The 15,365-nt window shown below is 41.3% G+C and overlaps 1 protein-coding gene across 2 annotated transcripts in view; it reads right to left on the bottom strand.

The window, feature by feature from the left end:
* plcg1 (phospholipase C, gamma 1) overlaps positions 1–15,365 on the bottom strand; it is a 37,265-nt gene that overhangs the window by 12,693 nt on the left and 9,207 nt on the right. For both annotated transcript variants that reach the window (XM_046364993.1, XM_046364994.1), the window contains exons 6-16: positions 12,997–13,081; positions 12,800–12,883; positions 12,564–12,586; positions 12,415–12,484; positions 12,140–12,241; positions 11,322–11,440; positions 10,706–10,791; positions 4,855–4,975; positions 4,498–4,666; positions 4,240–4,362; positions 1,406–1,507 (exon numbers count right to left, since the gene is read on the bottom strand). In XM_046364993.1, the coding sequence (XP_046220949.1) occupies positions 1,406–1,507; positions 4,240–4,362; positions 4,498–4,666; positions 4,855–4,975; positions 10,706–10,791; positions 11,322–11,440; positions 12,140–12,241; positions 12,415–12,484; positions 12,564–12,586; positions 12,800–12,883; positions 12,997–13,081 (1,084 nt within the window). The remainder of the gene's footprint in view (positions 1–1,405; positions 1,508–4,239; positions 4,363–4,497; positions 4,667–4,854; positions 4,976–10,705; positions 10,792–11,321; positions 11,441–12,139; positions 12,242–12,414; positions 12,485–12,563; positions 12,587–12,799; positions 12,884–12,996; positions 13,082–15,365) is intronic.

The raw sequence follows: 15,365 nt of genomic DNA, 5'->3' as shown, positions 1-15,365 counted from the left end.
TTGCCTCTACACAATAAAAAAATATGGAACATGAAACTCTGTTGAGGAGCATTTTGCCTAGAACATTCCACCTGTAATTTATCTGCAAACAAAACAAGTAATTCATAGAAAAAATAACAACCCCAGAGTAGTTTCTTAACCTAGTCGGCTTGTTGTTGTGTTCTATGCTAGATAAATATTCCTCTCCGTGGCTCATTCATGTTATAAGAGCCACAGGAAGGGAAACCTGCATTCTGACATGCAGTCAATGCACAACAATTATTGCAATTGAAAAAACAGCAGTTTTAATGGCTTTTGTTAAAAAGAGGGGAATCTTCTGGCAAGGGGGTATGCGATACCATATCCTCAATTCACGGGGTTGCATTCCCTTTAAACCCGGAGGTCTGTCTACTGGGTAACTTTACTAAAACCAATCTTAGGCAAAGCCATACTATAAAGCTAACAGAAATATTGCTAGCGATTGCCAAGAAATGTATTGCCTTGAAATGGAAATTGGATTCCTCCCTGCCAGTTGCAATGTGGCTTTCGGAAGTTAATAGTTGTATCCCTTTGGAGAAAATCACTTACTGCTTGAGGAATAAGTTAAAGACATTTTAAAGAATTTGACAACCTTTTGTCTATATGGAGAATCTCCCCCCACATCTCATTGATTGAATCTCTATATAATCCTCAATGTTTCACACGTAATGTATATTATGTAGCCTACGGCAGGTGATCCAATGTCTCCTTATTTATTTTTTATATATTTTTTTATTATTGTATGTTTGTTTATATAACTATAATTATATAATTTATTTTTGTTACGTTCGTCTGTTACTGTCACTTTGTCCTATCGTTGTCTAATATCTTTTCACTTTTGTTTTGAATGTTCGTAATTGGAAAATAAAATAAAATATTTAAAAATTAAATTAAAAATAAAATTAAAAATAGAGGGGAATCCCAGCTTTCCATTCCTACTTCATTTATTTCTCAACTCCTAAATATGCACAAACTGCACCATTTTAAACCCATGAGCATGGTTAAGCATGTTCTGCTCAGCAATTCACTGAGTGCATAGGGGAGAGTGGGGCTAAATGTAACACCGGTCAATTGTAGGGTGACTTGAGGTACAACGCCTCACTACCTAAAAATGATTTATTTGAATGACTTAAATTGTGATGAGATAATATTTTTGGTTGAGCAAGAGTAGTGGAAACCAGATAACATGTTGGGGGAAAAATGAACACGTAGGCCTAGATTGTATATGTTTATGCAAGTTTCTTGGGACATAACTAGTTATCATATTGATTCATTTAAGAGAACACATGAGATCTGGCTAATGATTAGCCCAATGGGGTAAATGCAGACATGCTTCAGCCTATTTATTTGCACCCCCGACTCCCCCCACTGTACCGCAATGCCTTACCTCTCTGTGCTCCTCCTCATCCTCGTTGCCTTGGTTGCTAGATGTCTCCTCCGAGTAGTAGATCTTACTGCTGGTCAGGACAAAGAAGTGAGGGTACCACTCCTGCAGAGAGAGGGGGAGATGGTGTTTGAGTTATAAAAAGGTACTTAAAAAAAGGTAACAGTGACAAGAGCTATGGACCATACAACCAAGGCATGTACAGTGAGCTACACAAATATTGGGACAGTGACATTGGTTGTTGTTTTGGCTCTGTACTCAGCACTTCAGATGTGAAATTATACAGTGACTATAAGGTTAAAGTCAGCTTTTATTTGAGGGTTTTTTCATCCATATCTTGTGAAACTTTTTCAAATTATAACACTTTGTACATAGCCCCCCCCCAATGTTTTGGTTGTGTTTCAGATTATTTTGTGCACAATATAAATTGATGGTAAATAATGTATTGTGTCATTTTGGATTCACTGTTATTGTAAATAAAAATATGTTTCTAAACACTGCTACATTAACGTGGAAGCTACCATGATTACAGACCATTCTGAATGAATCATGATGAGTGAGAAAGTTAGAGGCATAAATAACATTTAAAAAACATTTTTTTAAATGCTAACCTCCCCTGTTATTAATCAGATTTGACTGTAAAGGTGAGAGGTTAGTATGTCTTGGGGGTACAATATTTGAGCGTCTAACTTTTTCACGATTCATTCAGAACTATCTGTAATCATGGTAGCATCCATCCACAAGCACCATGCTCTACCAACTGAGCTACGCAGAACTACATTAAACATAGAAGAGTTGAGAAATATATTATATTCTTATTTACAATAAGGGGGGGGGTTCTACTAAACTATATGGAATTGTTTTAAGGTCATACCAAGGATCATTTAGCTATTGGAGTTTAAGATCCCCTGAAGTATCAAATAAAAATGTAACACACTGAAAACCAGATTCATGGAACAGATAGTCCCCAAAAAATATCAAAAAGGAAGTTTGTGCTGAAGTGTCTCTCCTACATCTTTTCTGCATTTTTTTACATATATTCAACCACTACCGTTCAAAAGTTTGGAGTCACTTATAAATTCCCTTGTTTTTGAAAGAAAAGCTCATTCTTTGTCCATAAACTTGATCAGAAATACAGTACAGACATTGTTAATGTTGTAAATGACTAATGTAGCTGGAAACAGCAGATTGTTTAAGGAATATCTATTTAAGGGTGGCCTAGTGGTTAGAGTGGAGGGGCGGCAGGTAGCCTAGTGGTTAAATAATAATAATAATAATAATAATATATGCCATTTAGTAGACGCTTTTATCCAAAGCGACTTACAGTAATGTGTGCATACATTCTACGTATGGGTGGTCCCGGGGATCGAACCCACTACCCTGGCGTTACAAGCGCCATGCTCTACCAACTGAGCTACAGAAGGGTGGTTAGAGTGTAGGGGTGGCAGGTAGCCTAGTGGTTAGAGTGTAGGGGTGGCAGGTAGCCCAGTGGTTAGAGTGTAGGGGTGGCAGGTAGCCTAGTGGTTAGAGTGTAGGGGTGGCAGGTAGCCTAGTGGTTAGAGTGTAGGGGTGGCAGGTAGCCTAGTGGTTAGAGTGTAGGGGTGGCAGGTAGCCTAGTGGTTAGAGTGTAGGGGTGGCAGGTAGCCTAGTGGTTAGAGCGTTGGGCCAGTAACCGCAAGGTTGCTGGATCAAATCCTCGAGCTGACAAGGTAGAAATCTGTCGTTCTGCGCCCGAACAAGGCAGTTCCCCGGTAGGCAATCATTGTAAATAATAATTTATTCTTGTCTTACCTAGTTAAATAAAAAGGATAAAACATATGCTAGAACCTTTTTATTTAACTAGGTAAGTCAATTAACTTTTGCAATTATGTTAGCACAGCTGAAAAATGTTGTCCTGATTAAAGATGCAATAACACTGGCCTTCTTTCGACTAGTTGAGTATCTGGAGCATCAGCATTTGTGGGTTCGATTACAGGCTCAAAATGGCCTGAAACAAAGAACTTTCTTCTGAAACTCGTCAGTCTATTCTTGTTCCTGCGAAATGAAGGAGAGTAATTGACAAGAAACTGAAGATCTCGTACAACGCTGTGTACTACTCCCTTCACTGAAAAGCACAAACTTGCTCTAACCAGAATAGAAAGAGTAGTGGGAGGCCCCAGTACACAACTGAGCAAGAGAACATTTTGAGCCTGTAATCAAACCCACAAATGCTGATGCTCCAGATACTCAACTAGTCTAAAGAAGGCCAGCTGTGCTAACAATAGCAAAATTTGCTTTTCTTAAAAAAACAAGGACATTTCTAAGTGACCCTAAACTTTTGAACGGTAGTGTACATCCATACATTTTTTCAACTGGTATCCGGGGACCTTCAGGTGAGTCTTGAGGCCTGTGGGCATCCTAGAGCAAAATATCCAACATGTACATGTTCGTGAGAGTGTGTAACCCAAAAGGTTTGGACGCTACAGACACAAGTTGGCAGATCAGCTGTACCAACGTCAGACGAGTCTCGACACTTGTGAAGGCCGTAGAGCAAAACACTGTTCGTGAGAGTCATCTTTCCATAGAGGGGTCATAATAGTTCTGTAGGCCAAACCAGTCAGACGCTACAGATTATTTTGTGAGAAGACCAATTTTTGGGATGTCTCATGGTCTGACAAACACCACTCTACCTCTGTCACCTTTCACCACAGATGGGATGTCTCATGGTCTTACAAGCACCGCTCAGTCATTGTATCATTTAAAATCCCAAGTGCTGGAGTACAGAGTCAAAACAACATGTGTCACTGTCCAACTACTTTTGGAGCTCACTGTAGATAGATAGGAAAAAAAGTTATCACATGGTTGATGGGGTCCTCCAGGAAGAGAATGCCATTCTTGATGGAGTTGCTGATGTCATTCTCAGAGTAGGGAGTAGAGGTGGACACCTCCTCATAGGCACTGCCCTCTGCTAGCTTCTTATGCTGCACAAGACAGGGAGAGGAAGAGTGACGAGACCGCAGTTGGTTTATAAAGTCATTTAGCAGATGCTATGATCCACGAGTACATTAAAATGACAACACAAACATCTTTAATTCCAAATCCACATGACCTCTGACCTTGATGAGGATCTTCCTCTTAAGCTGATTGGGTGAGGGCAATCCGTCGGCGGAGATGTCCACAGCCTTGGTAAGCAGCATTTCTCCAAAGACCTTCTTAAAGTAGGTAGCCATGTTCCTCTGCTGCACAATGCTGCAATGATCCTCTATGGACAGGATGATGGGGTAGCTGGGGATGGAGTAAGAGGGGGAGAGGGGTCAGAGGTCAACAGCACGTCCAAGGTGAAAGGTGTGGTGGAAAGGCCCCCCCTTTGTGAACTTCTCATTTAAATGTCATGTTCTCTTTAGAGGACAGTAGATTACTGAGTATCACTCAAGCATACAAAACACAAAGACTGTGAGCACATGGAGACTCACTCAGACGTCACAAAGGCGTGTTCCTTGATGGTCGCCAGGACGTCACAGAACTTAATCTTGGTGGTGAGGGTGTGTCCATGGTAGATGACAGGCATTCCATCTGGACCATCCCAGCAGTCCACTGCCAACACACACAAACTTTTTTTAATGGCATAGTAGAGATGTCTGGTCTGCATATTTGGTGAGTTGAGTGGGTGTCTGTTAAAAGGGTATGTAGGGAGTAGTAGGCTTTAACCACGTTAGTTAACCTGTTGAGTACACAAACTATAGTTTGTTTATTTTTCATTTACAAGGGAAGCTAAACAATCCCAGGATAAGAAGACTACGTTTAGTGGAGATTCTCCATTGGCCATGGTTTTATGTGTAGTATGCTTAGACTAGGCCTCCACAATCAGCCTCAAAATTAAAGATATAGGATCAAAAAATGTGATTGAAAATGATTCATTCAATGACAAAGAGAGGAAGGACAGCATCCAGTGCCTTCAGAAAGTATTCATACCACTTGGTACAGCCGGAATTCCAAATTGATGAAATAGCTTCTTTATTGCTCTCAACCAGCTACAAACAATAGCCCATAACAAAGTGTAAACATGATTTTAGCAAATTTATTTACAATGAAATACCTTATTTACATTAGTATTCACAACCTGAGTCAATACAGGTAAAAACAACAACAAAAAACATGTGAAAAGGGGAATTTGTCACCTTTAGCAGCAATGACAGCTATGAGTCTTTCTGGGTATGTCTGAGTTTTGCACACCTGGATTGTACAATAATTGGCCATTATTATTAGAAAAAGTATTCAAGCTCCGTCAAGTTGGTTGTTGATCATTGCTACACCGCTTTTCCAAGTCTTTAAATAGAATTAAGCAGATTTAAGTAAAACTTGGCAGCTCAGGAACATTCACTGTCTTCTTGGTAGGCAACTCATCTATCTATCCATCCATTTACACACACACAGCCAAAGGTTTGGACACCTAGTCATTCAAGGGTTTTTCTTTATTTGTACTATTTTCTACATTGTATAATAATAGTGATGACATCAAAACTATGAACACATGTAATCATGTAACCAAAAAATATATATATTTTTGATTATTCAAAAAGTAACCAATCTTTGCCGTAACAGCTTTGCACAGTCTTCGCATTCTCTCAACCAGCTTCACCTGGAATGCTTTTCCAACAGTCTCGAATGAGATCCCACAAATGATGAGCACTTGTTGGCTGCTTTTCCTTCACTCTGCAGTCCAACTCATACCAAACCATCTCAATTGGGTTGAGGTTGTGAAGGCCAGGTCACCTGATGCAGCACACCATCACTCTCCTTCTTGGACAAATAGCCCTGGAGGTATGCGGGGTCGTTGTCCTGCTGAAAAATAAATGACAGTCCCACTAAGCCCAAACCAGCGTATTGCTGCAGAAACATGTGGTAGCCATGCCGGTTAAGTGTGCCTTGAATTCTAAATAAATCACACACGGTGTCACCAGCAAAGCCCCCCCACACATTCTCCTCCATGCTTCATGGTGGGAACTTCACATGCAGAGATCATCCGTTCACCTACAACACATCTCACAAAGACACTGATCAGACCAAAGGACAGATTTCCACCAGTCTAATGTCCATTGTTCACGTTTCTTGGCCCAAGCAAGTCTCTTCTTGGTATCCTTCAGTAGTGGTTTCTCTGCAGCAATTCCACCATGAGGCCTGATTCACGCAGTCTCCACTGAACAGTTGATGTTGAAATGTGTCTGTTACTTGAACACTTAAGCATTTATTTGGGCTGCAATTTCTGAGGCTCGTAACGAATGAACTTATCCTCTGCAGCAGAGGTAACTCTGGGTCTTCCTTTCCTGTGGCGGGCCTCATGAGAGCTGATTTCATCATAGCGCTTGATGGGTTTTGCAACTGCACTCAAAAGAAACTTTCAAAGTTCTTGAAATGTTCTGCAATGACAGACCATGTCTTAAAGTAATGGACCGTCACCTCTCTTTGCTTATTTGAGCTGTTCTTGCCATAATATGGACTTGGTATTTTACAAAATAGGGGTGGTATAGACAAGATGGCCCTACCTTGTTACAAAACAACTGATTGGCTCAAACGCATTAAGGAAGACATTCCACAAATCAACAAACCACACTTGCTAATTGAAATGCATTCCAGGTGACTACCTCATGAAGCTGGTTGACAGAATACCAAGAGTGTGCAAAGCTGTCAAGGCAAAGGTTGGCTACTTTGAATTATCTCAAATATATTTGTTGAACACCTTTTTGGTTACTACATGATTCCATGTGTTATTTCATAGTTTTGATCTCTTCACTATTATTATACAATGTAGAAAATAGTAAAAATAAAGAGAATCCATTGAAAGAGTAAGTGTGAACTGTATATCTGCAGTGCCAGACGTGTCCCCCTGCTTAAGTTTGCTAGAGAGCATTTGGATGATCCAGAAGAAGATTGGGAGAATGTCATATGGTCAGAAGAAACCAAAATATAACTTTTTGGTAAAAATTCAACTCGTCATGTTTGGAGGACAAAGAATGCTGAGTTGCATCCAAAGAACACCATACCTACTGTGAAGCATGGGGGTGGAAACATCATGCTTTGGGGCTGTTTTTCTGCAAAGGGACCAGGACGACTGATCCGTGTAAAGGAAAGAATGAATGGGGCCATGTATGGTGAGATTTTGAGTGAAAACCTCCTTCCATCGGCAAGGGCATTGAAGATGAAACGTGGCTGGGTCTTTAAGCATGACAATGATCCCAAAAACACTGCCCGGGCAACAAAGGAGTGGCTTCGTAAGAAGCATTTCAAGGTCCTGGAGTGGCCTCGCCAGTCTCCAGATCTCAACCCCATAGAAAATCTTTGGAGGGAGTTGAAAGTCCGTGTTGCCAAGCAACAGTCTCAAAACATCACTGCTCTAGAGGAGATCTGCATGGAGGAATGGGCCAAAATACCAGCAACAGTGTGTGAAAACCTTGCCAAACGTTTTCTGTAAGTCTTCACCTCTGTCATTGCCAACAAAGGGTATATAACAAAGTATTGAGATAAACTTTTGTTATTGACCAAATACTTCTTTTCCACCATAATTTGCAAATAAATACATTAAAAATCCTACAATGTGGTTTTCTGGATTTTTTTCCTAATTTTGTCTGTCATAGTTGAATTGTACCTATGATGAAAATTACAGGCCTCTCATCTTTTTAAGTGGGAGAACTTGCACAATTAGAGGCTGACTAAATACTTTTTTGCCCCACTGTATGTAGTCGGAAGTTTACATAAACCTTAGCCAAATACATTTCAACTCAGTTTAATCCAAGTAAAAATTCCCTGTTTTGGGTCAGTTAGGATTCCGCTTTATTTTAAGAATGTGAAATGTCAGAATATTAGTAGAGAGAATGATTTATTTCTTTCATCACATTCCCAGTGGGTCAGAAGTTTACGGTCTCAATTAGTATTTGGTAGCATTGCCTTTAAATTGTTGAACTGGGGTCAAACGTTTCAAGTAGCCTTCCTCAAGCTTCCCACAAAAAGTTGGGTGAATTTTGGCCCATTCCTCCTGACAGAGCTGGTGTAACTGAGTCAGGTTTGTAGGCATCCTTGCTCGCACACACCTTTTCAGTTCTGCCCGGAAATGTTCTATAGGTTTGAGGTCAGGGCTTTGTGATGGCCACTCCAATACCTTGACTTTGTTGTCCTTAAACCATTATGCCACAACTTTGGAAGTATGCTTAGTGTCATCCTCCATTTGGAAGACCCATTTGCAACCAAGCTTTAACTTCCTGACTGATGTTGGAGATGGTCCTTCAATATATCCATATATTTTCCTCCCTCATGATGCCATCTATCTTGTGAAGTGCTCCAGTCCCTCCTGCAGCAAAGCACCCCCACACTTCACAGTTGGGATGGTGTTCTTCGGCTTGCAAGCCTAACCCTTTTCCTCCAAACATAACGATGGTCATTATGGCCAAACAGTTCTATTTTTGTTTCATCAGACCAGAAGACATTTCTCCAAAAAGCACAATCTTTGTCCCCGTATGCAGTTGCAAACCGTAGTCTGGCTTTTTTTAATGGCAGTTTTGGAGCAGTAGTGGCTTCTTCCTTGCTGAGCGGCCTTTCAGGTTATGTAGATATCGGACTCGTTTTACTGTGGAAATAGATACTTTTGTACCCGCTTCCTCCATCATCTTCACAAGGTCCCTTGCTGTTGTTCTGGGATTGATTTGCACTTTTCGCACCAAAGTACATTCATCTTTAGGAGACAGAACAAGTCTCCTTCCTGAGCGGTATGACGGCTGCGTGGTCCCATGGTGTTTACATTTGAGTACTATTGCTTGTACAGATGAACGTGGTACCTTTAGGCATTTGGAAATTGCTCCCAAGGATGAACCAGACTTGTGGAGGTCTACAGTGTGTTTTCTGAGGTCTTGGCTGATTTCTTTGGATTTTACCATGACGTCAAGCAAAGAGGGACTGAGTTTGAAGGTCGGCCTTGAAATACAGGCTAATTGACCATTTGAGTCAATTGGATATCAGAAGCTTCTAAAGCCATGACATTTTCTGGAATTTTCCAAGCCGTTCAAAAGGCAGTGTCAACTTTGTGTATGTAAACTTGTGTTTAAGTTATTCTCCTGGTGAAAGGTGAATTTTCTCCCACTGTCTGTTGGAAAACAGAACCATGTTTCCGCTAGGATATTGCCGGTGCTTAACTATTCAGTTTCTTTTTATGCAAAAAAATAAAAATACATAGTCCTCGCCAATGACAAGCATACCCATAACATAATGCAGCCACTACCTTATGCTTGAAAATATGAAGAGTGGTACTCAGTGATGTGTTGGATTTGCCCCAAACATAAAGTTTTTAAAAATCTTCCTTTCTTCTGTTGTACTTTAGTGCCTTATTGCAAAAGGGTTGCATGTTTTGTAATATTTTTTATTCTGTACAGGCCTCCTTTACGTTAGTATTGTGGAGTAACTACAATGTTGAGCCATCCTCAGGTTTCTCCCATCACAGCCATGTAACAGTTTTAAAGTCACAATTGGCCTCTTGGTGAAATCCCTGAGCAGTTTCCTTCCTCCAAGGCAACTGAGTTAAGGATGACTGTATCTTTGTAATGACTGGGTGTACCAGTGGGTGTCCAAAATGTCATTAAATAACTTTGCCATGCTCAAAAGGGATATTCAATATCTGCTTTTTACATTTTGACTCGTCTACCAATAGGTGCCATTCTTTGCGAGGCATTAGGAAATTCAATGTTCGACAAAGGGACCTTACCGATAAATGAATGTGTAAGTTAGAGATGAGGTAGCCATTCAAAAATCATGTTAAACACTATTATAGCACAGAGTGAGTCCATGTAACTTATTTTGTGACTTGTTAAGCATATGTTTTATTTAGGCTTGCCATAAAGTGGTTTAATACTTACTGACCTAAGACATTTCTTGTTTTCATTTTATTAATTTGTTTTAAAATTATTTCACTTTGACATTATGGGGTATTATGTAGGCCAGTGACAACATCTCAACTAAATCTATTTTAAATTCAGGCTGTAGCAAAATGTGGAAAAAGTCCAGATGGCTGAATACTTTCTAAAGGCCCTGTGTGTGAGTATATATAACACACATTAAATAAAGGGATTTCCTGGTTTAAATCAAGATGAAATATTAAAGTGTCATATGTGCCTTTCTGAACGGAGCAGCACCGGTCTGAACAGTGTTCCCTCACTACCAGTGCAGTGATACAGTATACGAAGAGTGTTTGTCATGCAGATATCGTGGAGAAGAGTGGCTTTAGGTCTGAAAGAAAGTGGGTTATGGAGAGAGTAGTCAGGTGTGTGTATATAATAAACTCACACTCGATGCAGCGGCAGCCCATCCTCAGACAGCGTGCGTACGCTTCCAGGGACGACTCACTAGAAAACTGGTCACCTGTCAGGTAGCTACAAACACACACACACGACATCAGATAGTCTACAGAAGCCTCCTTTCCCTTCATCCTGTGTTCTTCACATCCCCTTCCATGTCAGTAGTGAAACATTGAATACAGAATCAAGAAGGTATTTCTGTGTTTGTTGGTTAGCGTAAACACCCCTTTCTCACTTAGCCAGGCAATTCAGACTTTATCAAAGCAACATGGACATTTTCATTCCTCACTTCCAGGAGTATTGTTTCTCAGCCAACACAAAAGGTTATCACATTAACCTCTTCTCACCATGTTTTCAATGGGAGGAAAATGACATTTTCCTACACAATCAAAGCCCAGTTCTCATTGTTAAAAAGGAATTGTTAGATAATACCAATTTAATCTGATATACATCAGAACTGTAGGACACAAATCCCCTTGGACTAGGGAAAAATGTCTGGGAAACTCTGCTTTCTCTCTTACCATTCATGTGAAGCCAGCATTAGCACAACACTGATTTCAAATACAGTAATCCACCCCCCCCCCCCCCACTCCCTCTGTTCTTACGTGTTATGAGATGAGGATATCCAGTAATGAGACAGGGGGTTGTTCATGTCTTCAGGACACACCTGGTCCAGGGCTGAGTCCCAGACGGTGTTCTCTTTGGAAAATAGGTATGTCAGGAACTAGACCGAGGGGGAGGGAAGACACGCAATCAATATTAGGGTTCTGATGAATGCACAGACGCAGTCCAATGAAGAGCACTACCATGCGAAAACCAGGCACCCTTTGTGATTGTGTTCAACTGAAAGTCAACTGAAAGTCAGAGTTTTCTACTAATCACAGGCCCAGACATATGAAGTGTACCATCCTGTAGGTAGACACTAGAGGCACTTCCTTTGTCAGACATTTCAGACAAGTCACGTGGTTTGACAATAACTAATGTCTCCTTTCCACAGAACTCAGGCACATTCAGGTCACCAGCAAGATGTGGGTGTTCTATTCCAAATTAAGTTATATAATGTGAAATGAAATTTTATTGGTCACATACACATATTTAGCAGATGTTATTGCGGGTGAGGTAAAATGCTTGTGTTCCTAGCTCCAACAGCACAGTAATATCTAACAATACACACTAATCTAAAAGTAAAATAATGGAATTAAGAAATGTATAAATATTAGGATGAGCAATGTCTGTTGGATGTACTCTCACAACTGTGTAACATGAAAATAGTTAATCACAGTGGTACTTTTATTTCATTGCCTTGGAGTGAGAAAGAGAGGAGGGGGTGCGATTAGTCTCCCTAGGTAGACGGGCTGTTAACAATGTTCTCTAGCTCTGGGATTTCAGAGGCTGGGGGACAAGCTTAAGAGTGAGAAGGTACCTCATCTTGGTGGAAGAAGGGTTGTTCCACCTCCCTCAGTGGGTCCTTCAGGTACCCAAACATAAACTCCTGCACCTTATTGTTGTCGGTGGCCCACAACTCCTACAAACACACACAACACATTATGTTATTCAGGTCATTTGATTTCCTTGTGTATTAACACGTAACACCTTTACAAAATAACTAGTTACTAAAGTGTATGACAAGTCAAGCGTTGTGTTGTACCGAATCCCTAAGAACTTAGATAGATGATAATGCTTTATCATCCAGTATACCTTCTGGGCCTCCAGAAGGAAAGTCTTGAAGTCTTCAAGTAAGATCTTCTGCTCTGGTCTCTCAATGAACCTGACAGAGGGAGAGAGGTGTTACACAACTCACATCTACAGTATAAAATGATGCTCAGGCTGGGTGTGTGAGTATCTACCTCTGTAGAAAAGGAATCTCCATCTGAAAGACAAAAGTAAAGAAGATGATTAAACACAATAAACCTTGTCGTTTCAGTATGACAACACAGCTCCCGTCTGTCTGCCTGCCTGCTGGGGGCCTAACGGTTCCTACCAGAGGCTCTGTGGGTTTTAACAGGCCTCTTGATTCGGGAGCCATTTGAGAAGCAGACAGACAGAGAGAGAAGGTTAGGAGAGAAGGCTGAAGATGACTTACAGCTTTCTGGGCGTCAAACATCAGGCTGCGATAGAGCTGGGAAAACTGGCTAAAGGACACGTCTCCATTCCTCAACTCAGAGTCCTAAGAGTGAGAGGAGAGGGGGCAATGTTGCCACAGGGTTAGGATGACACTGGAAAAACACACACTGGTGGGGAGGGGGTATTAGGGAAATGTGATGAGTGTGAGGATGTTACCGGAAGTTTCTCTCTTAGGAACTTCATGTTGGGGACCCTGTAGTTAACCTGGCACAGCATGCTCTTCAGATCCTTACAGGATATCCTAAAATACACACAACGCCAAACACACAAATGAAGATGTGCACACACACACTTCTGGAAGAGTACCATGTCGTGACTTCACCTCAGGACTACTTAAAGGAAGCTGCTTCTGAATGGGGGGGGGGGGGGGTGCTCGCTCACACACACAAACACCAGGAAGCTGTGCAGGTCTGTGGCTGAAAGGTTAGTTCATTCACACCTCCACATCACGTACACACACCAACCGGAGCTGGTAGGAAGCTTCTTCAAAAACTATTAAGCTGTGCTCATTCCCTAGTTGTGCATACAGTGCATTTGGAATGTATACAGACCCCTTCCATTTTTACACATTTTGTTACGTTACATCCTTATTCTAAAACGGATTAAATAAAAACATTTCCTCAATCACACAATACCCCATAATGACAAAGCGAAAACAGGTTTTTAGAAGTGAAACAGAAACACCTTATTGACACAAGTATTAGACCCTTTGCTATGAGACTCGAAATTGAGCTCAGGTGAAGCCTGTCTCCAATGATCATCCTTGAGATGTTTCTACAACTTGATTAGAGTCCACCTGTAGTAAATTCAATTGATTGGACATTATTTGGAAAGGCACACACCTGTCTATATAAGCTCCCACAGTTGACAGAACATGTTAGAGCAAAAACCAAGCCATGAGGTCGAAGGAATTGTCCATAGAGCTCTGAGACAGGATTGTGATGAGGCACAGATCTGGGGAAGGGTACCAAAACATTTCTGCAGCATTGAAGGTCCCCAAGAACACAGTGGCCTCCATTATTCTTAAATGGAAGAAGTGTGGAACCACCAAGACTCTTCCTAGAGCTGGCCGCCTGGACAAACTGAGCAATCGGTGGAGAAGGGCCTTGGTCAGGGAGGTGACCAAGACCCAGATGGTCACTCTGACAGAGCTCCTCTGTGGAAGTGGGAAAACCTTCCAGAAGAACAACCATCTCTGCAGCACCACCAATCAGGCCTTTCTGGTAGAGTGGCCAGACAGAAGCCACTCCTCAGTAAAAAAGGCACATGACAGCCTGTTTGGAGTTTGCCAAAAGGCACCTGAAGGACTCTCAGACCATGAGAAACAAGATTCTCTGGTCTGATGAAACCAAGATTGAACTCTTTGGCCTGAATGCCAAGCGTCACATCTGGAGGAAAACCTGGCACCATCCCTACGGTGAAGCATGGTGGTGGCAGCATCATGCTGTGGGGATGTTTTTCAGCGGCAGGGACTGGGAGACTAGTCACGATTTGAGGGAAAGATGATCAGAGCAGAGAGCAAAGTACAGAGAGATCCTTGATGAAGTCCTGAGCGCACTGGAGCAGGTTCTCAGACTGGGGTGAAGGTTCAGCTTCCAACAGGACAACGACTCTAAGCACACAGCCAAAACAACACAGGAGTGGCGTCGGGAACAAGTCTCTGAATGTCCCCGAGTGACCCGGCCAGAGCCCGGACTTGAACCCGATTTAACAATTCTGGAGACTTGAAAATAGCTGTGCAGCGACGCTCCCCATCCAACCTGACAGAGCTTGAGAGGATCTGCAGAGAAGAACGGGAGAAACTCTCCAAATACACGTGTGCCCAGCTTGTAGCGTCACAACCAATGAAGACTTGAGGCTGTAAAGTACTGAGTACAGGGTCTGAATACTTATGGAAATGTTATTACGTTTTTATTTTAAAATTGCAAACATTTCTAAAGACATATTTTTGTTTTGTCATTATGGGTTATTGTGTAGATGGATGAGAAAAAAAATAACAATTTTATTATAAAGCTGTAACGTAACAAAATGTGGAAAAATAATACTTTCCGCATGCATTGTATGGTTTTACTTTCATCCCTAGTCTGTCCAAAATGCCTTTGGCTGGCCTATATTGCTATTTGCTACAGCATGTAGCTGGTCATACTGGTCTAAATTATTGATAATACACTAACCCAAAGTCTCTGAAAGAAAAGCATTATTGCTCTCCATTATCTTCAAGCTGATGCAATGCTTTTTCATTCATTCACAGTGGCTTGAGAAAGTATTCAGAACCCTCGACTTAATTCACATTTTGTTAGGTTACAGACGTATTATAAAAAGTATTAAATTGTTATTTTTCATCAATCTACACAAGGAGCGGCGGACTATGTATTTTTGTAAATAACAGCTGGTGCACGAGATCTAAGGAAGTCTCGAGCTATTGCTCGCCTGAGGTAGAGTATCTCATGATAAACTCTCTCGGTAGGTAGTGTTGTCTATGGGTTATCTGTATTCTCCAAAGCAGTTTACATACCACCAGTCAG

This window comes from Oncorhynchus gorbuscha, linkage group LG10 (assembly GCF_021184085.1).
Source record: "Oncorhynchus gorbuscha isolate QuinsamMale2020 ecotype Even-year linkage group LG10, OgorEven_v1.0, whole genome shotgun sequence".
Taxonomy (NCBI): domain Eukaryota; kingdom Metazoa; phylum Chordata; class Actinopteri; order Salmoniformes; family Salmonidae; genus Oncorhynchus; species Oncorhynchus gorbuscha.
The sequence above is the reverse complement of the archived record's forward strand: the minus strand, read 5'-3'. Positions and strand labels throughout refer to the sequence as shown.